This window comes from Gavialis gangeticus, unplaced genomic scaffold (assembly GCF_001723915.1).
Source record: "Gavialis gangeticus isolate Ggan-Ray unplaced genomic scaffold, GavGan_comp1, whole genome shotgun sequence".
Lineage (NCBI taxonomy): Eukaryota > Metazoa > Chordata > Crocodylia > Gavialidae > Gavialis > Gavialis gangeticus.
Window position 1 is genome coordinate 6,864,763 of NW_017729019.1, and position 26,036 is coordinate 6,890,798.

At 54.1% G+C, this 26,036-nt stretch overlaps 1 protein-coding gene across 3 annotated transcripts in view; it reads right to left on the reverse strand.

Annotated features, from left to right (window-relative positions):
* PIK3C2B (phosphatidylinositol-4-phosphate 3-kinase catalytic subunit type 2 beta) overlaps nt 1-5,807 on the reverse strand; it is a 53,643-nt gene extending 47,836 nt beyond the window's left edge. For 2 of the 3 annotated variants that reach the window (XM_019513935.1, XM_019513937.1), the window contains exon 1: nt 4,756-5,807. In XM_019513935.1, coding sequence (XP_019369480.1) covers nt 4,756-5,697 — 942 coding nt within the window. In that variant the 5' untranslated portion in view covers nt 5,698-5,807. Of the gene's footprint in view, nt 1-2,531; nt 2,953-4,755 lie in introns of those variants that run through there. The other variant, XM_019513936.1, reaches the window with a different exon arrangement.
* Between the last annotated feature and the right edge of the window lie 20,229 nt (nt 5,808-26,036).

Below are 26,036 nucleotides of genomic sequence, written 5' to 3' on the forward strand. Positions count from 1 at the left end.
AGGAACTGCCATGCCAGCGAGTCCAGTCCCCTGGGTTCAGAGGCAACATTTATCCTAAAGGGTCTACAACACCATCTCCTCCAGCCCCTCCTGCACACCGCAGCTGCAAAGCTGCCCATGGGACACAACCCTACCGCATACGGGACAAGGGCAGGACAAGACAGCAGTCCCACTTCCCCCTGTGTCTTCACTGGACTCTAAACCCAGGTTGGGTGAATGCCACACAGCCACCATGCATGGCAGAGCATGACCACTGGATTAGTGTCTTATTCTACACTGGTGCTACAGCCCATATCCCCACCAATAACCACAGCTCACATGCGAGACAGACTTCTGGCTGCGTGTCCCATAGTTCATAGCACCACAGCTCACTGTGCTTGTTTTCCCAGGGCATTATGAGACAGCTGGACCCAAGGTGGGTGCTGTTACCTCCCCTGCTACTGGGGCATGTTCCACTCTGCGCATGTCCCTTATAGGCGAAAATTAAGAGAAATCCCTTAACAAAATAAAAAGCAGCAGGCCAATGAGAAGCCAGTGGGTAGAGCTAAGAAATTTTTCTTTCAACTTAAATGTCTCTCTCAAAAGAATTTTTTTTTTCCCACGAAAAAATGAGCATTTCCTACAGGTTTGAAAGGCTCTGAGTCAATTGCCTTTGTTTCTATTAGAAAACTGGGGGGGAAGGGAAAGCAAACTGGAGAAGGAGGGAGGTGAAAAACAGAAAAAGGTTCAGTTTTTGTTTTATTGGGAGAAAAACAGAAGCTGCAGAATTTGTGAATGAAATGCAAATTGTTCGTGGTGTTCTACGTTTTCCTTGCAACACAGGCAGTGTTTCTCTACCCGCTCTAATAGCGGCTAGTTGTGGAACTCACTGCTGCAAGATAACGCTGAAGACTGAAAACTTCAATGGCATAAAAAGAAAGGATGAGACATGCACACATCTGATCCAACACTGCTGAGGACAGCGGGCATCCTCTGACCCGCAGGCTTCATCCCTTAACTCGAGGGGTCAGGAAGAACTTCTAAGCTGCCTCCAAAGACGCAGACACTTGGGAGTGCAAACCTGCAAGACTTGGCAGAGATGGCCATGCTAGTAAGTCAGTGGCAGAGCTGAGCTCAGGAATCCCAGTTTTTTAGCTCAGCCACAGGCCCTTCTCCACCAATGAGCTCTGGGACGCTCAGCTGGAGGGAATTCAGGATGTGATTACCAAGCAGCACATGGAGCATCTCCCCCAGCTTCTTCCATAGCGAGTAATGTTCTTTATATAGATTGTACCCGGGGGAGCGGATCCTCAGCCCCTTGAAAATCCCTCTGCATCACTAGGGGGGAGCTGCCTGCAGGCAGCAGCTGAGGAATCCCACAGGGTTCCCGGGGGGTGCTCAGCTGCTGTAGTACGGCACCCCAGCAATCCAGCTAATGAGCTGAGATACTATCTGCTACCATTAAAACAAGGTCGAGACCACGCTGTCTGCAGCTGCAGGGGTGGGTTTGTCCACCACGGCAAGGGGAAGGGCAGAACACTTGGCAGATAGCCAGTTACCTCTACCTTCCCCGGGGCATCAAACCCTGCTCCACACACCTGAAAATCTGCTCTGGGCTTGGCTTCGGAGTCCAGCTATGCAAACCATGCAATGCAGCCCAGCCTCCGCACCAATGCAACGCCTACAGCTGCTGGGAGCAGCCTTGCAGTACTTTCCACCCCCGAGTGGACACGAAGACAGAAAGGAGGGAGACTCAGAGACAGCGGCAGCAGAGCTGGAGAAGCATTATAGCAGGTCCCAGCTGGTCCACAGCAGACCATTTCTTGCGGTTCATTTTCCAGCATGCTGGCAAGCCCCTTCCACAAGACCCCAGCCACGACGCATCCACCCCTTCCCTTGTAGAGACTATTCAACCATGCACTAGTACTAATTATATTCCAGAACTGCTTGCAGTCAGGGCCCAAGGGTGCTAGGACCTGCATATACACAAAGTGGAAAGAGTCCTTCCCTGCTTACGCAGGGAGGACAAACAATGGAGGACGAGAGGCCTTGCCCAAGGTCAGACAGCAAGTCAGTGCCAGAAACAGACCCTGAATCTCTGCGCATCTGAGACACAGCCCTTCCCCCTGGCCCACACGGCCCCGTGGAAATAGAAGCCCACCGAGAGCAAGGCAGAGATGCCGCCATTTCTGAGTTTCTACGGAAAAAACAAAATGAGCACCCGCTGGGTTTCGCTCCCAGCCACCGTTCCCCGTCCCCCTTCCCCTCTTTCCTGAGTGCCACGCAGCAGCCCTCGGAGCGCCAGGCTCAGAGTGTGCGTGTGTGTGTGTGTGTGTGTGTGTGAGAGACAGAGAGAGAGTGGGTGTGCAAGGGGGGGTGGTCTCAGCGCCTCAATCACTCTTTCTGAGCAGACAATGCTCCCACTGTCAGCCCAATTAACCCGCAGAATAGCAAACAGCAGAGGCAAAAAGGGAGAGAACACAGCAGCCGCTAAGGACAATTTTAATGCTTCTTTCTAATTAGTTGCTGGCACCGAGGAAAGAGTGACTTACGTAACCCTTGCCGGAGGCCCCCGGCTGCATCTTCCGCTGACCAGGGAGAGGGGTCCGGCAGGGCTGAGCTGGGAATTCGACCTCACTTGTCTCTAGATCCTTCTCCTCCTGGAGGCACGAGCACCTCCATCAGATCCAAGAGGGCTTCCTCCCCACGCACGCCTGCACGCACGCGCTCCCCGAGGAGCTGTCAGTGCCATGTGCTGGGGTGGCAGCTCCCCACCGGCGGAGGGACTCTGTCCCTCTCCTCCAAGCAGGAGTTCAGCCAGGCCAGTGCTGCAACATGGCCCAAAATAGCTTTTCTAAGGGGGGTGTCGCAGAAGAAAAACTCGCAAACTTGGCTGCAAAAGGATATTACACTCCTAACAGGAAAGCTCACGCTGCTCTTCAGAAGGAGACTCACAGCTCTTTCCGGAGGATCTTGTGATGTTTCATGAGCTCTTGGCATTGTTGCCGGGAGAAGCCAGAGACAACCGTCAGGGCTGGAAATGCAGCTTCGGTCCTGAGCCGGGAAAGCTACTGCTGGACACCACCTTTAGCTTGGACCTTAGCCTGGTCCTTATAAATAGCACATGCTGTTGCACGCTCTTGAGCCAGTGCTTGAGGAAGCTCGTGTGTCACAACGGGCTGGGGAGTGGGGGCTCATCAGACTTAGTGCCGGGCTCACTTTGAGCACCCTCAAAGCTCGCTTAGCACAGGGCTCACAGCTCGCTTGGAGGTTTGAGTGTCGTGCGGTCAGAGCCGATCAATAAGGACTGAGTTTGGGCAGGTTTGAAAAGGCATCGCAAGTCTGAGTCCTAGCGACCAGAGGCAGGAGAGGGCAGTTCTGAACTGACAGGCCACAGCAGGTAAAGACACCCTGGCCCTTTTTGCTAGAATAAAGATCCCAATGTGCGGAGCCCCAGAGAGGGAAAGGTTCATTACTATTAGCTCATTTGGTGGTGGAGGTGGCTTGATGGGGAAGGGAGCTCAGAAGTCACGTGTGTCCCTAGGTCAGCAGACCTCAAATGGCACGCGTGCAGCACCGTGCCGGAGGCTCCTCCGTGCTCTGAACTGCTGCAAGCGCCAGAGACACTTCCCAGCATTACAGCGCCATGCCAGCAACAGCTGCTGCAGAGAGGTGAGCGAACAGGAGGGCTTCCGCACAAAGGCAGATTGGAGGGCAGGCGGCCTTAAGACCTCGTCTCAGTTAAGCGCTCGATGTAAGCACTTGGCGGCTGCGATTGCCCCCCAAGAAGTGCAGCCAGGCCTGGGGTGGAGCCCAAATGGAGGGGAGAGACAATGAGAAGAGAGAGGAGCGAGCACGAGGTCTCTGGCGTGCAGGCTGCTTGTTTTGCAGCAAGATCACAACCAGCTGCTGACTGGGCTGGGACAGGATTTGCATTTCTTCCCCCCACTTCCCCTGCTGCCTCCGGCGTGGCTGATGCTCCCCTCCAGAGGGCTTAGGGCCATGGCCTAGTGATCCAACACCCTTGGGGTGGTGGTGCCTTCAGGAAAGTGATCCCATTAAAGCCCCCAGGGGGTGGTGACTAAGTCAGGGCACAGATGCCCCTAACTGAGACACGTGATGGTGCACTGGGGAGCAAAGGAAACCCAGCAAACTGGCCGGAGCAATCACGATTCCCCTGCTGTCGATGGGAGAAAGGAGATGTACACACACACACACCCCCCCCCTCGGCCAACATGTCAGGTACTTGCCTCAGTGCAAACCCACATCCTAGTTTACCCAGCACTGGTTGCTTCCCTGCCTCTCCCTCATTGCCACTACCCCCACATAACCCAGCTGGCTGCCAGCAAGCCGGGTCTCACGCTCAGCGCAGCGGCTTTACACAGCATTGCTTTACAAACCCTCGTGAACTCTGCATTTTGGAGCCAGTGCCACCTCTCCTCCAAACAGAGCACTGTAGAGCCCCGCCACCCCCTCCTCCCATCCTGCTCTGTGCCCAACATCTCTGCCCGATTCGTCTACTGATGCCTTTCTCGTGTAGCGCAAGCACGGCCCATCCCTCAGTGAGCTAGCTATGGGTCGGGGGAGGATACGGAGCAAAGCTCCTAAAAGAGGGGCAACCCCTTCTCAACTGAGCCCTGGAGGGTCTAGCTCAGGGGGCGAGTGGTTGAGGATGAGAAGCAGCCACCTGGGCATGGTGATGGTAGGGTGTATCACCCACTCCCCTCATCCCCAGCCCCTGATGAGGGTGAGGAAAAAAAAAAGAAAGCTTCTTACCGGATCCACCGAGATCCTGCGGTTCTTGTTGGGCGTCACGTTCTTCCGGTTGCCGAACCTGGAGACGTAGGTCCTGGGTGGGACCTGGGGCGGCATGGTCTTGCTCCGTGCCACTGGCTTCCCAGTGGTCTCCTTCTCAAAGAAGCTCCTGCCTTCCTTCCAGCCCCAGGTCGCCTCCCTCAGCAGCGCTGCATCGTAGGTAGACTTCAGATTGAGGCAGGTGATGGCATCGTTGATGCCGTCATAGTCCACCAGGCCATACGGGTCTTCCTCCGAGATCCTGCGGCCCAGCAGCTTCCGGTCAGCCTGCTCATGGGCCGAGGAGAACATATTGATGTCGTTGGGCTGGGACCCTTTGTAGGACGGTGGGGAGCCCTTAAAGGAGGAGTGGTTCACCTCTGAAGAGCTCCAGATGGAGATGCGAGGGGGCAGTGGAGGAGGCGAGAGCTTCTTGGGGGAGCTGCCACTGCCATCGTGGTGCGAGGTCCCATTGAGCGGCTCAGGGAGGAAGTCTCCCTCCGAACTTTCAAAGATATATAGGTAGTCACTGGAGAGCGGCCCCTTCAGCCAAGGCTGGCTATCTGGCTTGGGCAGTGGGCTGGATGAGGTAGTATTGTGGGTGCCCAGAGGTCTCGAGCTCCCCTGGACTGCAAGGGAGTTGTAATTGAGGGTGGGGTCCGAGCCGGAGAGACCTCGCATGATCTTGATGCTGTTGCAGTCGTTCCTGACGGACGGCTTGTTGTAATCCAGATCTGGACCGTCCCAGGAAATGAGGGGCCGGTCGGTGTTTTGCTTGGCCTGGCTCTCCTCCTTGTCCTGCCTCAGGCGAGACAGGGCATCATACTCCATTTGCAGGGCCTCAGCCAGCGCCAGCTCCTTCCGGCTGATCCCCACAGACTCCAAGGACTTCCAGTGCTCTCCATTTCCCCTGGTAGCAGACATCGCTCCGGGAACAAGTGCCAGGGACTGGCTGCTACTTCCTGCGTTGCTCACACATTAGGAACAAAGGCATGCTGGCCCGCCGAGCACCTACGGGAGAGAGCAAGAAGGACCATCCGAACCAACACCCCAGCCCCATCGAGACCTTGTGCTGATGCAGATTTTTGGACCTGCTGAACACCTGAAACACAGGAACACACTGCATTAACTTAAATAATGCACACCTTGAAGCAAGGTCCGTGGTTCAGACTAGCAACCACAGCCAGCTGAGTCCCATGGCCAAGTCACTGTTCACAAAGTGTGTTAACCTTTTAGTAAAGAGACCAGAAAAGACAAAAATAAAAGCTAAATTTTGAAACGCAGAGTGTGAGGGAAGGCTTCTATCTGAACCATGCCCCTTAGGCCCACTCCCACCCGCTTTAGAGAGCCTTTTGTGAAGAGCCCTTCCCACCTCTCATCCCTGAGGCCGAATTTTTAGATAAGCTTGACAACGGTACTACATGTCCTTTCTGCCGAAGAGGGGAAGGGTGAGTGGAGAAGGGCTGGAGCCATGGTTGTTAATCCTGCTGTTGAAGTCCAACCACGTTTCCTTGAGGACACAACAAGATAAAGGAGAAGAAAAGAACAGCAAGGATAGCAAATTCAGCTTCTGCTTCTAGTGCTGACTGTCACGGCTGCAGAAAGACAGCTACAGCCCCTTCAAGACCGTGCAAACCTGTACTGGCATCATGCCATCATAGACGCTGAGTTTCAGCCGCATTTCTGATTCCAGGGTCACGGCACTACTGAAAAAGATAGTCCTGGTCACGTAAAGGAGAACCTTTTTGCATATGAGGCAGGGCCCGGTCACCTAAAATAGAACCTTTTTGCATATTTCTTATTCCACTAGAAATACCAAAGAAAAATCAGAGAATTAGGGAAATTTGGGGCTGGAAGGGACCTCTGGAGGTCAAGAAATAAGTTGGGAAGGAAAAGCAGACAAGGGAGGAGGTGACAGGATGGATCCAAGTCTCACATTCCAGTGGTAACAAGGACTGGCAGAAGCCGACAGAGGTGGGGCTGACCCTCTCCCTGGCTCAGTCTGGTCAGGTCATTTTTAGGATCAGGACAATGAAGGCCTAAAGGTGATACAGGAGGGTCCCAGACTCCCAGGAGGTGGTGGAGGTGGCCATGCTCATAGCCAAGCTTGCTCTTGTCAGTCACCCCATTCCCCTGATGTCAGGGCCAAATGGTGCAATGGGCTGAATTATTGCTTTGAGCACCAGGCAAGCTTAACTTCTGGCACGCTAGTTCTGGTCCATTGATCTCTGGCCTCATGCTCCTCTGGTAATATCACCAGGTCATTCAAAATGCTTGCAAAGGGGAAGGCAGGGAGGAAGCAGTCCTGTGAACTTAAGACCTGACGCTTAAGCACGGATGAGATTTTGCAAAACACCTACTGGCTCGGACTGCCCCATCTCCATTACAGGACCAAGAACGGGGGCTTCATCTCCTTCAGGGAGCCCTGAAAACTTCCAGCTGTTGTGGAGCTGAGATGCACGGGCCTATTTGAAATGCTGAACACTACTAAAGAATAATCGAGGCATGAGTATGCGTGGCCTGATCCAATACATGCCAGACAAGATGAGCCACGTGCACCCTGCCATGTGGAGCCTCAAAACGGGAAGTCACTTTCTGGGATTCAGATGTGGAAAAAAAGGCAAAGCAAAAAAAAAGAGAGAGAGAGAGATTCAAGCTGCCTTCCTGCTCCTTGGCCCTGAACCAAAGCATCCAAACCACAGTGACCGCAGGGCTCAAGAACATAAAGCCAGGTTCCCCTTTGCCTCCGACAGATCTCGTTTCCTGGAACTCAGCTCTCAGCGGTGTAGACAGCCGAGGTCCCTGCCAGGCCTGCATGATGCTACTCAGAGGAAGGATATTTCACCTCCTTTTCCCTTCCTAAAAAAATAAATAACTAACTAAGTGGATGTTAAACAGGAGAGTGGAATGAGCCCAAAGCTTCAGGACACGGGCCCAAGGTACAGTCGGTCCCTGGAGCTGCCTGCCAGCTCAACATCTGCTCTCTTTGCTTCGGAGTCTAGGTTTCGAGGCTTCCTAAGGGAAAGAGGCATGGGATCATTCAGGCTGCACTGAGATAGAGCTGTTCTTTATCCCCAAACCCGCAGCCATCCTGGGAACAGGGGAGTGGGGGCCAATTAATAGTTTTTAAAGGAGAAGAATCGGCTTTCCCCCCCCATCATGTTTGTTTCAAGCGTAGGAGAAGACTCAGACCGGGTATTACAGCTTAGTGGCATAAAGGTGCCCTGTACCGCGTGGCATCAGGAGCTCTCCATGAGGGTCCCAAGACTCAAACAGGTAACGGCTAATAGAGAGTCCAAGATTCCCCTGCTCCTGCTGGCATATCTAGGGTCAACGGTGAAAAGCCTAACTCAGGATATGACGCGATGCTCTGAGCTGCTTACCTATCAGTGATGCACTGCTGCTGGGCAAGCCCATCCTAGTTGTACATCCTTGTCCCGGGTGAGGGTGCAACATAGCTGCCATCATTTTCACAGCTGAGAGAGCCAGGGACCTACAGGGTGGCCACTCAGCACCTGACCCCAGGAGCTGGATATTTAGATGGTCACATGAGAGACCCTCTCCCTGGACAGCACCTTGTCCCTGCTGCCTCACCCCAACACTGGTCCCCAGAGGTGTCCGTGGGACCACTGGCAGGTGAAATACAACCAACTCGAAGAGGGGGATTCCCTGATTGCAAGGCCAGTAGGTTCTACCCTCCAAATCCACATTTTCCGTGGCATGTTTTGCTCCCTTAGGTTGCTTCAGGCTCACAAAGGGAGAAAAAAATCATGAAAATCTCCTTACGGTGAGTCAGTGCAAACAAAAACGCAGGACGCTGCGTGTCGGAAGACAGGCAGGTTGCAGCGGTCTGTTCTGGGCCAAAAAGGGAGAGAAAATCATACAATTGTGAGCACAGTTCAAGCAGACAGGGGATTAGGCACCTAAGTCCTTTGCATTTGCAGACACGTTATCTGCCAACACACCTTGTTGCATCCAGGCCTCCAAACCATATGCTGAAAGCAAATCTGAAAGACCAGAGGGCAGCATCACACAGTATAATTCAGATAATTTCATGTGGATACAATTTCTAATGGTATAAAGGGCTTAATTCTCTGCTTACTTACAATTGTGCCTCTCTGGTCACCTCAGAGAAAGTCACTCCTGAGTCACCACTGTCAATGAGAAAAGGATGGGCCTTGGGAATCCCATGTCCCAGCACAGGTGCTGTTCCCCATGCAACTGGGAGCTCTTATCCCACTAGAAATGGCTGAGCTGCACCCTCCAGAGCCTGTTCCTCCAGCTGCCCACAGCCCCAGGCATCTTGACATTAGCAGACAGGGCTGAGCAAAGAGGCGGGCGACCATCTGCGCTGGAAATACAGTGACCATAATTCTGCGGGTGCCAAACTCTGAATGCACATAAAACCTCAGCGCAGCCTCTGCCCGGAGAAACCCAGCCAGCCGGGGATCAACAGCAATGAGAAAAGCGAGGCAAACACCTGCTAGAGCCAGAAGGAAAATGGAAAGCACGGACTGATGAGGAGCGGTGTCACACCCTGTTCAAGCTGTGGCTGGTCCCCTTGGGGAGGGGGAGGTTTGGAGATGTGCCCCCATAGATGACCCAGCGCAGCAGTGATGTCACCTTTCTGGAAATGGTCCGCCTTGAACTTCTAACACCTCCTTAAGGGCAATGGGGAGAGGGAGAGGCTGCGCTAAGGCAAGGGAAGTGGGGAGGGGAGGGCTAAGACCAGCTGCCACAACGTCCTTAAGGTACCAAAGAAGCCTGAGGACATGGCCCAAATTTCTGGCACGACAAACTCTCCTGTTCCAGCAGGACAGCAAGGAAATGGCATGCGGATGGGAAAACCTGCCCCAGTGGTAATTTAAAATAGACTGCGCTGTCCTGTGGGATGGGCTAGGATGCAAGAGAGAGAAAGAGGGAAAAAAGGGAGAGGAAGAAAAGAAAGGAAACAACACAGGAGTAAAAAGCAAGAGAAAAGGATAGAGTGGGACGCGGGTGGGCAAACTTGCAGGTAAAGGGTGCACGTGCATGCACACGTGCACCTCCCTCCCGTACAGAGCTGCACGGAGGGGCTGCTTCCTCCCCCAGCCCTGCTCCTCATCTCTCCAGGCCTGGGAAGCAGTTTCCTGTGGGAATGCTGAAGCCGTCCCCCTGGGCAGCAGACCCAGCTTCCCACAAGTTCGCTTGCTGTGGTTAGTGCAGCACCAGCAGGATTTCCGCCGGCTGATCGGTGGCCTGCTGTCACCACGCCGAGGGCTAGGCTGACCCAGCTTGGCCAGACTCATGTGCGGCCTAAACAAAGAAACCCACAGAAACACGGCTGCAGCGGGAGACTGCAGTGCTACCTCACTGCCCGGCTTAGCGCCGCACCCGGGCTGCCGCAGGGCTCACATACTGCAAGGGCATCGGGAAAGACTCCTTTGCATGCGCTGCTGGTCCTGTGTGGGTCAACAGCGGTCTGGAAGGATGCCCTGAAGGTATCTGAGACTGTAACACAGACTGTCTGTTGAGACCCTGGACAGGGACAGGGACACCGGTCCACTAGGAACTGGACTGAGACCTGCCAAAGTCACTCCACATGTAGACACCCAACAGCCTTCTCAAGGGAAACGCTTTCACCCGGCCCTCCATTCGGACAGTAATCCTATCCCTTTCCCAGGCACCCAAAGCAGCCAGTGCCCTGCCAAAAACAACTCAGTCTTCAGGCAGTGACGGCCAATGCCTCCAGACAGTGCTAACCAGGGGAGCTAGGGAGGTTTATCAAAGTCAAGCAAGTAGCAGAACCAAAGACAGCAGCAATATTGCGGCCACAAGACTATTGCCAGTGCTGTAATGAGCCGTCCAAACCAAGCCAATAAGTCAGCAATGCAGGGCTAGTCACAGCCTGCCCCAGACTCAGGATTTTCCCCCCACAACACATGGGCACTAGATTAACCCTCCATCACTTCTATTTCCAAGAGTTCATTTATCCCCTCCGCCCCCCACACACTCCACCTCTCCTCTCCGCCAACACCACGCTGCTCAAATATTTTCAGTCAAGACATATTTTTAAATGGAAAGTGGCTTTTCAACAGGGTGGACATTTTAAATGGACACCGTTTCCATTTTGGCTGAAAATGCTGGGCCTTTGGCAACTGAAAAAAAAGACTCTCAGTATTATACGCAAAAAAAATCATCAGTTTGGGGTTTTGGACAATAATCCCAGGAATATGAAGGAAAAAATAACCAAATTAAGTGCTCAGTGTGGTAGGGTTGGGGGTTTTTTTATGGTTGGGGAGAATGTTTCCGCAGCCATTTCTAGCTGAACAGCTCTGAAACAGCGAGCAAGCCCAACGCAGGGGGTTCACGTGAGCAGGCAGTAACCTGGAGACTAATCTGAAATATGTTTGTAGCCTGGGTGGATGGAGAATTGGGCAAACCACCGTGGCCATCACGTAGCAGGGAGGGCGGCATGTTCTACCATGAAGGAGGAGACCTGCTCTCTCCTCGGGCCAGTGGTTTCGGAGCGGTCCGGTTATGCACGATGCCTGTGTGATGCCTGGGTCTCGACCAGCGCACAGACTGAAGTGGGGACCAAGTGGCTTTCCGGCTGTCTCAGTGCCTTTGCCAGGCAAACTCAGAGCGGAGGCAAAAGCTGGCCTAGTTGGCTGCGCCTCACTTACTGTAAGAGCTGCCATCCATCTCCAGAGGCTGGCGAGCCAGTGAGGGCACGTGCATGGGCAGCAGAGGAAGATCAAAGGCAGAGGCAAAGCCACATGAAAGATTGTTCCAGCTCTACATGAATCGTGGCTGCCCTGGCGTGTGGTTTAATCACCCTCCTGACCTTGCAAAAAAGGAAAAAGCCAGGCCAGTGCCTCTCCCTCACGCCTGCCATCCCAGCAGGTGCCCACCATGGCCTGGCACGGTCCCTGCTCCTGTTTCACTAGGTGGCACATCCAATGTCCAGGCCGCAGGATGCCATGTACAAGGACAATTTTCCAAAGGGGTGAAGTCCACCACTGTGCAGAGGCCCAGCACAGGGTCCGGGCACTGGAACTGGGCAAAAATAGGCTGGCAAAACAGACTCCCGGTCCAGAATATCTCAGGCGTGAGGACCTTTGGGCAAACCAAAGGCAGGGCTCTCATGGAAGTCTGCCTGGGTTCACGGTGAGCTGCTGGACCACCAGCCGTGCTACGGCTCCGAGGCTCGCCACCCTGAAGATGGGAGTAGGGACTCTACTGCTGCCCTCAGGTCTTCCAGGCTCCCCATGGTGACGCTGCAACATACTGGCTACAAGCCTTTGAGCTTCCCCGCACCCCAGACTTAGGACGCACCTCCAGTTTCCGTAGGCTGGCCGTCCTCCCATCTCCACAGTGCTGCAGATACCTTCCTCCTCCTTTGCTCTGGCCACGCTTGGAGCATTAGCTAAGCACCCACCTGTCTTTCCATTGAAACACCCCTCTCTTCCCAACAGATTACTAAAAAAGTGACATAGGGCTGACGTTCGGCCGGGGAGAGCCCAGCCCAGGAGCTGAAGGGGCTGGAACCAGATTCCAAAAATGAGAATAATATTTTCCTCCTTAAAAAATAAAAAAGTCTCCAATACATATAGAAAGGATTTTCTGACTTTGAATTTCCTGGCAATTTGTCAGGGTCACGGCAGAGCCTTGAAATGAGCATTTGCTGCCCCACTTTCAGAGGACTTCTTCCTTTTGCTCATCTATTAATCTGCAAGCAGGAGGTTTGGTGGGACGGAAATGAGACTCATTGAAGTTCCCAGGGGTTAAAGTTTAACCCCATCTCCCAGGTGGTAATGTCAGTCCAAGGAGGGAGAGAGAGAGCCCAACAAGCCAGCTGAGATCTGGTCTGTAGCAGCAGTGTGAGTGCTCAGTCACCGAGATGTCCCGCTGGTGTTTGGATCTTGGTTTGCACTGGCCAACAACTATAGGGGAGCACAGGCCAAAAGAGGATGCTGCTGCTCAGTGTTTCACATGGTCAATGCAGAGCACAAATATTCATCAAGCCAGTGAGACAGGTGTTGACTGTCCGTTTCTGTTCCAGTGCAATGGATCCTGGTCCCCAGCAAAGGCAACTACGCACCACAATGAGGAGGAGGAGGATGACAATGCACACGGTGCCCCTGGGCGTGGAGGTCCCCCTACAAGCAGAGAACCGATATCCATGAGGCTCAGAACTGACCTGAGACCCCGCAGTGAGGACCATCCATCATGAAGGTGGTGGGCTCTGGCGAGAAGGGAAGGTTTGCTCCTTAACTCCCTTCCCTCTTTCCAGGCATGTTCCCCTCCCGCCAGGCCCTGCTGAACACTGACCAGCAAGGGAGTCATGCACAGACAAGGAGCGATTTCACACAGGGTCTCCTGGACCACCTGGGAAAGACACTTTGCTGCAAGCAAGAAGCCACATCCAACATGCCATGCCCAAAAGACACGGAAACCAAACCTGCTAACCCGAGTTGGACTGGGAAGCAGCAAAGCACTCGAGAGCAATGAGGAGCCCTGTGACTTCAGCTGGACCATTCACAGGATTATAAATTCAATGTGTGCTTAAGTACTTTGCAAATCCAGCAACTGATATCCTCAGCCTGAGGTCTCTCCATCCACTTTCAGCTCAGCCCAATGTTGCCAGCTCTCCTGATTTTACTGTAAACTCTCAGAAGAGCCGGTGCCTTCCTTAGCGCTCCAGGGCCTGGAGTCATGTGATTTAGGTGAAAAACTTCAGCGTCCATTTAGGAAGGGAAAAAAAAGCAGCAGCTTCTGCTCCTGTGCACGCGCTGGATCTGAAGAACACAAAACCTGAACCTCCTGCTACCGGGAGGCCAATCAAAGGAACTCACGCTGATTTTTAAAAATAAATTGGAACACGACTTTTCAGCCAATCTTACGAGTTTTAGAACATTTGTGGTTGGCAACAATGCAAATCTGTTCAATTAAAAGCACACAGAAGGGCTGGGGCGTGACAGCAGAGACGTCCCAGTACGTCTGGAGAAACCAAACATCTTGACATTCCTATCCCTGAACCAGAACTCCCCTTTGACAACATTTTTTGCTTTTTTCCTCTTTTAAGTCACTTGAGTCCAGTATATTGCTAGACAGCTAGCACAACGGCAGTCAACCATGCCAGGGTTTCTCTGTGGGTTTGTCTCAGAGGGTGTACAATGACGTTTTTCCAGAAAATTACACCCCCCTCCTTGGAAAGACTCAGAATTAAACACAAAGGATGGGAAGAAGGGGAGCTTTTGGGCAGGACTTTCAATACGCCGTCTCCAAAAGCTCTGGATTTTGGTAGTACCCACAGACTTTATTTTTCACATACCAGAGTGGTTGGTTCGCCCACAACCTCCCATGGCTGCAAACAATCCACAGCAGCTCTCGGTCGGAGACAAACAGCTGGGGTTTCAACTGATCAGCAACAAAGCCTGAGCTGTTGGCAATTGTCCTTACTTGCGCTTAGATATTTGGGGCCAAATCCGATCCTGAAGCAAACAGGGGAACTGCGCAGTTCTGTTTATTTGTAGCCAGGGTAGTCACAGCCCTTCACGTTCAGAATTGGTTCACGGGAGCTTTAAGTGAAACCCATCTAAGGGTGTAACTGCGCACAAAACCTGTTCCACTTTCACCTTCTCAGCACAGGTTAGGCAGTACAACCCCCTTGCATGAATGTAGCTACACTGGTATGATGGGCTGCCTGAGCCTCGACAAATAGCCCATCACACGAGCACACCAGTTTCTGTAGCCAACAGCACACACAAGGGCGTGATGTCACCGTTACCCCAGTGGCCTTTGACATCCTCCAGCTAGAATGACCAGTGGCCAGGGAGTGACCAGGGACCCAGGGTAGTTGCGTGGGGACAGCTTATAGCACAAGTCCAGCCCCAGGCTCAAGCTCACCCCCTCTCTCTGCCACTCCCCTGAGTGTTAACATTTAATGGCCTCAGTTATGCTGGTACAGAAGAGAGTTAACAGGTTCCCCTCCTCTGTGGGAAGGGGAATAAATTACACCAGTATGAGGGATCTTTATTCTGGTATAACCGCATCTACCTTTAGGGGTTGTAGGAGTATAATTCCAGAGGTGGAGGAAAAAAATCACAGCCTTAAATGAAATGGCTCCATCAGCACAAAGTCTGCGAGCAGACCAGGTCCAAGGCTCTCATTTGGGTTAGAGAGACCAGATGCTAGTTATTAAGTCCCAGCAGACTCAGAGAAAGCAGGTTTACTGTTCTTTTGAGGATAGTTTGTGAGTGGGCTGTGCTACCTGAAAGACCCCCTTTGAATTCCCCCATTATTATGTGTGCCTTGCATTGCACTGAAAATTGGTAGGTCCTGACCCAACACCCAGGCACTGCTTCCCAGTAGCTATCCTTTGACCAGCAATAGCTGATACAGAGCTGCCTGCATAAACGTACCTCCCAACTCCGCATCTCCACTGTGAGGCTAGGAAGAATGAGGGTTTGATCTGAAGCCTGTTCAAGTCCATAGAAAAATTACCCTTGATTTAATGAAGGAAGAAGTCATGAATGCTTTAAGGAAGGGAGATCTAGCATCAGCCTCTGACGACTGCTTTAGGAGTGACAGGAAGTGGAGCTGCAGCCAGCTCACTGTTATCAGAGACTTTAGCCTGGCAGCCCAGGTGATCCTCTAAAAACAAGGCAGCCCTGGCTGCCAGCCGCAAAACACAAGGTCACCTCCCACATTTGGGCTGACCAGGTGTGCTCTATTGTTACCGGACTTTCCCACATGAGTTAAGCTCTCCCAGCAGGGCTGCTACTTAACTACAACCTGATTACGCAGCCGATGAAGTCTCTCCACTAACAGATGAGCCCTGCGCTGCCCGCACCGATAAAGTCTGACTCAAATCCAATATCCTGTCTCCAGCATCTGCTGCTCCCAAAACCGCTTTATGAGCAATTACAGAATCGGGGAAAGTGGTGCCTGATCCCTCTGTCACTTTGTGGCCAGCTGAGCCCTGAAGCATGGGGTTGATAAGAGAAGAGATAGGCAAGAGCTGCCCCACGTGATGGTGGAGATTGCCTTTATTCACGGAAATGTAAGCCAGAGGAAGGAGACCAGAAGAGATGATACTGCGATGAGGGCTCAGGGGCTGAGACCCATGAGGGGCACCTCCCATGGAGGGATGCAGCCATCAGCATGACCCAGGCGGGTTTTTGGAAGAACTCAGCAGCTCCCATTGCTTCCCCCCTGCAGGGATGGGGGGAATTATCCAACGCTGTTCACGCGAAGGGCTGAGCCCATGGGAAGATCTGGTCCACATCCATTTGGGGATAATCAGCAAACAGACCAAGGGGCTGGCAAATTAGCTAACGAAGAGCTTGGTGCTAGTGACTCACCCGGGTCTCCAGCCTGGCTTGGCAGCAGCTCTGTGCCACAGGACATCCGCCTCCCCCCATGCAGACAGGTTCCTGTAGGAGCCCACAGTGCCCTCCATTAGCAGGCAGATGCAGTCGAGGGGTGACTGGGGTCACAGCCAGAGGAGCAAACAGCCAGGCAGACCAAGCAGGCTGCAGATCTGCAGGAGGAGAGGCACCAAGGCCTGGCTTGCCCCTTTGAGCAACTCCTCTCTCTTAGTCGCGCGTGGCTGGGCCAATGCAGGGATGCGCGCAGTGGGGCTGCCCCATGGCTTGGAACTGCTCACCTCTGCACCCCCATGGGCCCAGGTTACCAGGCACATTGCCCTGTCACCCAAATCCGTCCCGACCTGGCTGAGGGCACTATCAGGGCCTGTCCTCCCTGTCTCTGCCTCTGGGGCTTCTCACGCACTCTCCCTCCCCAAAGCAATTGGCAGAGAAAGCCCCTGACGACGAGAAGCCTCACACCCGAGGAGCACAGCACTGCCCTGGCAATCCTCAGACACAGAAGGGTACGGTCCAAGGCTCCCTCCAAAAACGAGCCTCAGCCCCAACCAGGTTCTGGAAACCCCAGGGCTATTCAGAAGTCACTCGGCTTTGCTCCCTGCTCCCCCTTCTAGCTAGCACTGCAGCCAACCCAGAGCTGTTTCTCCCCATGTCGAGCCCACAGGCTCTGGTCACCATTTGATCACCCCAGTGCCTGGAGCCAGGTACAACTGGGAAGCACTGGAAACAACTTGTGTTCATCCACAGGCCTTCAGCAACCACTGGCAAGCTGCACTGGCTGTGCCCAGGACTGCACTGTGTGCCCCACAGATGACATAGGGGGATTGGAAGCAAGCCTGTGCCCCTGTAACAGCAGCAAAGCCACAAGGACAGAGGCAGCATTGCACATGGCAGATCTGACCTCCCTGGCTCCCCGCTGCCTGGCAGGGAAGCAGGGACAGCAGCGTGAACGCAGAGCTGAGAGAGAAGCCAACGTTACCAAGAGGGGCTGGGGGAGGATGAGGATGGGTGACCCATCACGCCGGGGGACCCGCGTCTGCATGCATGAGGAGTTACCCCACCCCAAACGCGAGCAGCCTGCTGCATGCCACTCTGCTCCCAGCAGCTGAGTGCCACCTGCTCCGCTCTGGGGAGCAACTAGGGAAGCCAAGCAGAAAATCGTGCTCCAGTCTATGGGAATTCACAGCAGAGCAAACTCTCCCCCTCCCCATCCCCTGCTCCCCCCAGCCCCGGCGCTGGACTGGAGGCAGCGCCAGGCTCTGTTATGGAGCTGCTGCTGATGGAGCTTGGCCAGGAAGGGGGGAGCCAAGACAGCCTTGTAGGGGGAATCGAAGCATGGGGGCTTGGCTCCCCTCCCCCTGCCCAGCTGCTTTTCAGAGGCAGCTAGAAATGGTCGGAAGCATCTGGGCGGACATCAAACAGAGGCCGTGGAGGCACCTCCCCGTGCTGTGCATACCAGGGAGATGGGGGCTATGCCTATAAAGGGGAGACAATTCCCACCCATTGAAAATCAGGCGAAGGGAGGGGCTGGCCTGAGCAGGATAAAGCACCAGCTTTCACCCTGTGGGTTGCAGGTCCCATCCATCCTCGCACCACCCCACTGAACTGGGTCCAAGCAGCCGCCTTCCCAGCCCAGAGCCAGGGGCTGGCCATGGCTCCCTCAACAAGCTGCCTCTGCATCTCTAAAGCTCCTTCCCAGGGCTTGCGAGGGTCCTGAATAGAGTACCAGACATGGACCCAAAGTCCTGGGAACTGTTTCTAGCTCTGCCATTGACTTACTGACTGACCATGGGCAAGGGATTCACCCCTCTGCTCCCCATCTGATCTGTTCCAGGTCCAAGCTCTGCAGGGCATGGCCTATCTCTTCCTGTCTGCAGCACCTAGCGCAGCGAGGTTCTGGTCTCTACGTTCCACTGGAGGCCAATTAATATCCCTAATTGGAAGATGGTTGGAAAAATAAATCAAGCTCCTCTGTCCCTGCCCTTCGCCTGCCACAAAACTACTGGAGGCAAGACGACTGGGACCACAGCCACGTATATCAGCTACCAAGTCTCGCCAAGCCCGAGGTGCTCTGATAGTTCCCAGTGTTGTAGGAAATTCAGCTATTGCCATTTTTTCTTTAAATACTGAAAACAGAACTAAAGCAAAACCCCGCAGATATTTCCCGTGAAATGAAAGTCCATAAACTCCCCCCTTTGGTTTGGGTCGATCGCAACACCATCAGAATCAGGATTTCACTTCCATATTGACGGACCTTTCACTCCACTAACTCTCTCTCCCGAATATCAAAAAAGTGAATTTCGCTCCAAAAGGTGTTTCCAGGCAAAGCACAGGCTGAAGCCGTGGAAGCAGGTTGTGCCACGGTTAGCAAAATGCTTCAGTGCCTTGAAACTGGCCCTTTGGGAAGTGCTTTGCTTGACATGAAAACGGCTTTTTCTCTATCCCCCATCCATTTTGATGGGAAATCTCCACCCAGTTCCATTTGATCCCTCCAGTGAAGGGCCGAAAAAGTTGTGCCGTGACTCATTCCTCCAGAAGTTGTGTTTTCCACGCTCTCATTCTCCTGCTCGGACAAGGAGATTTGGGAACAGGCAATAAACCTGGGTTCCCATGAGACAGATGAGCACTGTTAGTCGCTCTCTGCCTACGGCAGTGCACAGTGAGCCTAGCTGAAATCAAGGCTTTGCTGTGTTAGGCTCTGTACAAATATAAAGAAAGAAACAGTCCCTGTTTCATAGAGAGAACAATCTGGCTAGACAAGCTGAGAAAGGAAGGATTATTCTTCCTGTGTTACAGAGGGGAGATGGAGACACGGGAAGGTCAAGTGACTTGCCTGAGGTCACAGAGAGAATCTGTGGCAGAGACAGGACTCAAACCCAGCATGGCTCCAAGATGAGAGATTGTGGGGCAGGGGCAGCATGGTGGAAAGGTACATTTCCCCCTGCTACAGAGAGAGCAGCTCCCAGACCCCCAAGAGAAACAAACACATAAATGAGAAGCAGCCACGTTTGCAAAGAAGGCCAATACGCAGGCAGCTCAAGAGGAGGCCAGCTTCGCAGGGCAACAGCGCAGCACCCAGGCAGCCTCGGCTTCTGGACCGCCTGCATTTTATCTGGGAGCGAGGGCAAGATGTGTTTTGTTTTAGTGCCACATGGAAAAGCTGCATCATTGGCTTAACAAGAGGTGTATTGTGTATGTGGGGAGAGAGCGACAGAGTGAGCAAGTGGGGGATGAATGGGCTGGACTCGAAGCCTGTTGAAGACAGAGGAAAGGCTCCCATCCGTGGGTTACGGTCATGCCCTGAACGGGAAGGGCGACATCCAACAGAACAAGCAGCGTGGACCAGGCAGAGGACAGCGTGGGGGAGGGCCGCGTGTGGAGGCTCTGATCTGATCACGGACTGAAAGAGGCTTGTGCCACAAAACTGGAAGATCTGAACCTTCTGGGTTTTGTTGACAATCCCCAGCTTTCACATCCGAAAAGCAAAACCCAAGGGTTTCATTTGGTTTCCAGTGCATGATGGTTTTCGAATGAGCTTCTGGTGAAAACCCAAAAGTTGGAGGGGAATGGAGAAAGTCCTCCCTTTGTATCCAGAGCTGCAGCAGGGAAAACAAGTGTCCCAACCAACTAACCCCCCAATGGACTGCACAGCTCCAGCCCCATCCAGCTCTGCTCTGATGGGCTCAGGGACACACCAGCTGCAACCAGATTTAGATGGCACCGGTGCTACCTGGCTTCCCTTCCTTGCAGAGGGCTGCTTTGCTGATAAAAGCCCCACTGGCCAAACTACAGCTCCCACCTACACCAAAGGCAGACAGGGTGGTAGCTGTGCTATCCCCTGCTCTATTCTGGCCAGTGTAGGCAATTCCAAGAGGTTGGCCCCCAGTTACCAGACAGTGCCCCAGTCCCCAGACTCTTCCTATGCCTGAAAAAGGGTGTTTGTACCCAAAAGCTTGCAAAGAACAATTTTTCCAACTATTTAGCTGGTCTAATAAAAGATACCACATTTACCCAAAGAACCTTGTCTGCTTATGTCCTTAGACCAACACAGCTACAACCAACACCCCTCCCCACCATGCTTACTAAATCGCAGAGCAGTGCATGGGTGTAGATTTGTAAAGGCCTCGCGCAGCTCAACCCCTGACAACAGGGAAATCAACCACAGGATCTGCAAACCGGAGGTATTTATTAGTGTCAAGGTGTTAATTGCTAGTGGAGAAGAATGACAGCGTGTCCAAGACTTGTATCAGTGCAGAATAGGGCCAGTTGCAACAACTCTCCTTTCTCTGATCCATGCCCCGGCACTGTTTCCCTCTGCTCTAGGCACACTGACACCATCTGAATATCACGCTGTTGTACAAGGGTCTCTGCTCTGGCACCCACATATGAAAGCGTCCAAGATCACGTGAGAATCTCAGCCAATTTGGTGCCAGTGCCTCCCGCTACCTGCAGGGATCTAGGGAGCTACGTGGCTAGGCCAGAAAGGCAGTGATCTGCCAGGAATCCTGACAAGCATCACGGCCGCTCAGTCCCTCACAGGATGAGAACTGGAGCTAAAGACAAAGTGACATCCAGCTGAAGAGTCCCAAATTGCTTAGAGCAACCCTTCAAGCTCCTTATCAATCATGTCACTGGAAGTGGAAAAGGACCAGCAACATCTAAGGACCCAGGTACTAGGATCATACTGCCTGGATCACAGCCTGGGAAGTGTTACACCAATCAGTTCAGCATCTCCCACCCGACACACCTCAAGGCACCCTCAGGACAGCCGGGGGCTCTCAGGTCCCTACAGATGCATGAAGCTTTCTTCCTCTGGAAACCAACGTGTTTCCTATTAATAGCAGAGCTAAGTCCAGCTTCATCCAAGGCCCTGTGGAAAAGGCAGGATGCAAAGCTGCTGGTGCCAGAAGCCCTTTACTCCCCTGCGCACTTCCACTCTGGGAGGAAATCCTGCCACGGGAAGGTGGAGCAGGCCAGGATGGGAAACCCCCACAGGTCAAACAGCTGCAATGTTGCTGGGCTTGTGCAGCCAGGGGCCTTGCAGGGCATCAGAGCCTCGGCTTCTTGCATGCTATAGCCCAGTTCTTGGCTACTCCTCCCATGGGGCCGTGTCCCAGGAGCCCTGGTGCAGGTGTTTTCTTCAGGCCACGGATGTGAGACCTTGCTATGTCCTAGCAATGGGCTCAGCCAACTTTGCAAGGTTGAGGGCAACTAATGCTGCCTGCTGCTGGGGGGCCAGAGCTCAGGCAGTCCCAAAGCATATGCTCAAGCCCAGCCCGGAGAAGGGGGCTCAGTGCAGGAAGAGGGTCTCTGGCCCATGCCTCGCAGGACCCCAGGCTGCAGGATGACAATGGTCCCTAGCAGCCCTTAAAAGTCAATAGGGGTCAGGTGGCCGTCGGCTCCCAGGAAGCGCCGGATGTCCTCTCACCATGCAGGTGCAGAACGCTGCACGGCCAGGGGCAAGGTAAAGCACGAGCCGGGCAGGGAGCACAGGGGATCTGAGCCAGCAGGGTGATTAGGGCCCTGCTGCCTCCAGCCAGGGGGGACCACAGAGCCGAGGTCCCTTTAGGGTAAAGGGAACGAGGCTGGAGAAATGGCCGTATCCTCCCTGTACCCCACCCAAGAGACGGCACATACTGTGTTGTCTCGCAAGGAAGGAAGCAGGTGCAGCTGCTGTTCGTGGCTCACTGCTCCGAGCAGGGGCTACACCTTGCTCTTCCCCCTCACCTAGGAGGCTGGGGTGTGACCTTCTCCCATGCCTGCCTGCACAGATCAAGAAGCAATGACTTAAAACCTGGCCCAGCATCCACTTCTCCCAAAGCAGCACCAAGGCAGCGCTCTCCAGCCAGCCCAGAGCATCGCGTACGCCAGTGCTCTCACGTACTTGCTCTCAGGAGCACCGGTGCGGCGATGCCACGGGCTGTGCAAGCCTGCACGATGCAGGAACTTTCTGCAGAAGAAGCAGCCTTCCGTTTCCTGTTTGGGCGCTGCAGCTCAGCGGCGCGCATCGATTCAGACAGCAGGGAAAGCACCTTCTACTTCCCTGGGGCCCAGACCAAGGGCACAGCTGCGGTCAGGTATCAGAATTACTCGGTGCCATCTTCTCAAGCAAGCGTTGCATAAAACCGAGGCCAGGCTTTCAAAGCCGCTCATGACACACACGGCCGAATTGGCAGCTCAGCACATTGGGTTCTGTGTTCCTATGCAAATAGGGCCTTCGAAGCTTAGAAAACCATCAAGAAACATATGATCAGCCTCTCTTCTGACTCCCCTGAGCAAGCAGATCTCAGCATGGGCCTGTGTCAGGGCACACACAAGCCAGCTGTATTCCCACACCCCACAGATCTCCACAGCGTGGTAACCGCTCCCACAGCCCCTCAGGATAGTGAAATATCTGGGTCCTTGTATATTCAGGAGGTGTGTACAACATGAAGTCATAAACTCATACGAAAGCAAGGCTGGTGGGGCCCTCAGGAGGTCACATCTCATCCAACCCCTGCTCGAGGCAGGGTCAGTCCTATCCAAACCATCCCCAAACAAGCGCTTGTCTAAGCCAACCCTGAAACTGCACAAGACACATTACTCTGAAACACCACAAACACCCTAAATGGCCACAGGCAGGGCGGACCCAGGGGGGGGCAGTGGCACAGTCACGCATCCTTCACCGCCGAGAGCCCCAGTCTCAGCCAGCAGACGTGCAGCCAGATGGCTGCTGTGACTGCACCCCGCTTTGCACAACTCTGGATCCACGCTTAGTGGCAGATAAAGCAGGGGTGGAGGGCACTGTCAACGCCCCAACACTGCCAGATGGTTAAAACAGAGCTGAGAGATGCAAGCAAGAGATCCGTGCACCCCTGCTACAGAGGAAGGCCAAACCTCCCGCAGTCCATTAGCTATGTAATCACCAGCAGCTTTAGGACAGCTGCAGGAGCTATCTGGGCTATGCCCGCATAGGTGAAACTGTGCAAGATCGCAGCACCTAACAGTTAAGAACAGGCATCAAACAAGAGCCAAAACAGCCCCAGCCCAGCACGTCCTCCATCCTCTCCACTTCAGGTGGGTGGAGTTCTCCCCCGCCATGGAGAATCCCCCTTTCCTACAGGAAAGACGTACCAGCAAATTCCCCTTCCCCACACTGTGTGCAAGCCCAGTGCCAGTAAAATTATAGGGTCGTCTCTACCTGCATCACACTATTGCACCACAGATCAGGCTGCAATGTCACATGCAGCGAGTACCACGAAAAGGGACGCCGGACTCAGCCAGCCTTGGTCCCCTCCTTCTCCGCCCTCCAAGTGTCAGCTAACAGCACAGCCCCTTGCTCCTCTCCCCCACTGCTCCCCTGATGCATGCAGGGCACAATCAACATCGAGCCAAGGAAAGAGCTGAGGCACAGGAGTTGTGAGGCTGGATGACAGGACAAGCCCTGGACTGGACCGAGCAAAGCAAGAGTGGCAGAAAAAAAGCAAGCAGAGGGCAAGCTCAACCCCACAGACACAAGGAAATGGAACCAGACCCATCAGCTCCCTTCCCACCCCCTGCCTTGAGGGACATTGCCAGGCATGCTGGACGGGCTCTCCCTGGCACCGTCACTCCCGCAGCTGACCTCAGCGGGATGTTCTGGAGAACTCCCAACCATTACATCCATCCCTCCTGCTCCCGGATTTGGCGGTGCCTGCAGAGAAAAGAGCCCTTTGCTCGTCTCCCTGCCACCACCCCCCAGGCCCAAATCATGGCAAGCATCCTGGGCAAAGTGTGGCACCCAGCCCAGCCATGCTGTGCCTAGGGGGGGACCTAGGGGCTGCTAGATGTCTCTAGAGGCTGTGTCCCCTGCCTATGACTGCACTGGCTGCGATGCGACGCGACAGACCAGTTCCTATCAGGGTACGCCAGAGATGAATCCATCCTAGGCTGACTGTGCTCAGCAGAATGGACTCACCCCTCAGGGATGTCCTGATATGAGAAGGGGAAACCCAGAACCACAGGCCCTATAAGCTATACTACTACACACCTGCCACAGGGCCAGGCCCATGGGATGGGTCACCAGCAGGCAGCCTTGGGCCCCAGGACAGCAGGTGTATGCCAAGGAGATCCCAGAACAATTGTGGATGCTGTCCCTGAGCCAGGCATACACTATCAGGCAGGTGGGAGCCTTCCCTGTGCAGATCCCAGAAGGGCTGGACAGTCAGCTTGCTCTCGCTCCAACACGCACTTTCTCTCTGCTCGAGCCATTTCACGGTTCACTTTTAAGGTTGGATCACAGTGGTGTTAGCTCCTCATAGCCCAGATCCTACAAATAGCTGAGCACATGCTTACATTCACCCACTTGGATTAAACTCAAATTCCTGCGCTTACTGGATAAGCCTACCTCTCTGCAACAGCAAGGCCTTGGATGTTCCTTTCTGAGAACAGAAAACACCTCGATGCACCGGGGCGTGATCACAGGCAGTATCACCTGAGCTTTCCTTTCATATGTGCAGGGTCTAGGATGCAGAGCCTAGGCGAGCAGCCTCCGCACTTTGCCGATGCCTGATCTGCCCTCCTTCCTGCTCCAAGCCAGCAGAGATCTGGAGCAGCAGGAGTTCGACATCATGGAAGAGAACAACAAATCTGGAGCTGGATCCCTTTCTCCAGCAAAGGCTTTGCTGACAGGCCGCTCTGCAGTTTCATGTGGACTGTTTTATTGCTCTAATAAAAATAATGCAGCTCTGTGGAGCCGACTGTACTTGGTAGAGAGACAAGCATTCCAGCGCTTTGTTTTCATTAGATCAGGCCAGGGAGCGCCTTGTCCAACTTTCCCCAAACCCCACTTTGCCTCGCTATTATATTTAGGGTTTTCAGTTCTGGAAAAAACAAGGCTGGGCCTGATTTTTGGACCGCACACAGGAAATGAGTCACAATGCTCCTGTCCAGGGTCCAATGGAGCACCAGCACTTTCTTTTAGTAGGTCAAATTTTGGGGAGGGAGGGAGAGAGAAAACGGGAGACTTGCTTTAATTAGGGATTGTGCCTCTTGATCATCACTGGAACTGGGGTTATAGGAGGACCCCGACCAATTACAGAGCAACCCCTCTCCAGACAGGGCATACGAGAGCCTCGCGGCCCCTGCGAGAGAAAGGGCCCCCGCTTTTTAATCTTGTTGCATGACCGAGAGGGGCAGGGTGAAAGCAGACAAAGGGAAGGAGTGGGGCTGACCCGGGGGATGCTCCAGCCCAGAGGTGAACTGCACCAGTCCCCCTCACAGTGTGTGCGCGCATGAGTCTGTGTGTACATGTATGAGTCGCTGTATGTGTGCGCGTGTCTGTGTGTGCATGAGTGTGTCTGTGTGCGCGTGCATGAGTCTGTCATGTGTGTATGTATGCAAGTGCGTGTGCATGAATGAGACTGTGCGTGCATGTGTGAAAGTGTGCGTATGTGCATGCGTGTGCACGTGAGTGTGAATTTCTCTATCTTCCCGCAATACAGAGGCAACCCCCCCCAGGCTGAACTCCCCGGCGTGCACCCAGCCCTTGGAGACCCCTCTGCTTCCTCGGGAACCGAAGGGAGGCAGACACCCCAGCAGATGGGAGCCGAGATGCCCCCCAGCCCTCGGGGGGGCCCGAGGGGAGCCCCCAACAGCTGCTCCAGCCCGGGCTCGCTCCCCTCGGCGCCGCACAGAGCAGGGGGCAAAGCAAACGCCCCCAGGCCCCTGCACCGGGGCTCCCGCTGCCGGACCCGGGCGGGGGGGGGGGGCGCCCAGCTCTGCCCCGCGGCGCCTTCAAGGGCAATGGCGGGCTCGTCAGTGTCACCCCCCGGCTCTTCCCTGCCGGGCTTTCCGGGGCGCGGGTGCCTCCCCCGGGGCTCCTCCGAAGCGAAGTCCTCGCCCGAAGCCGGCCCGTGCCCGTGCCCGTGCCCG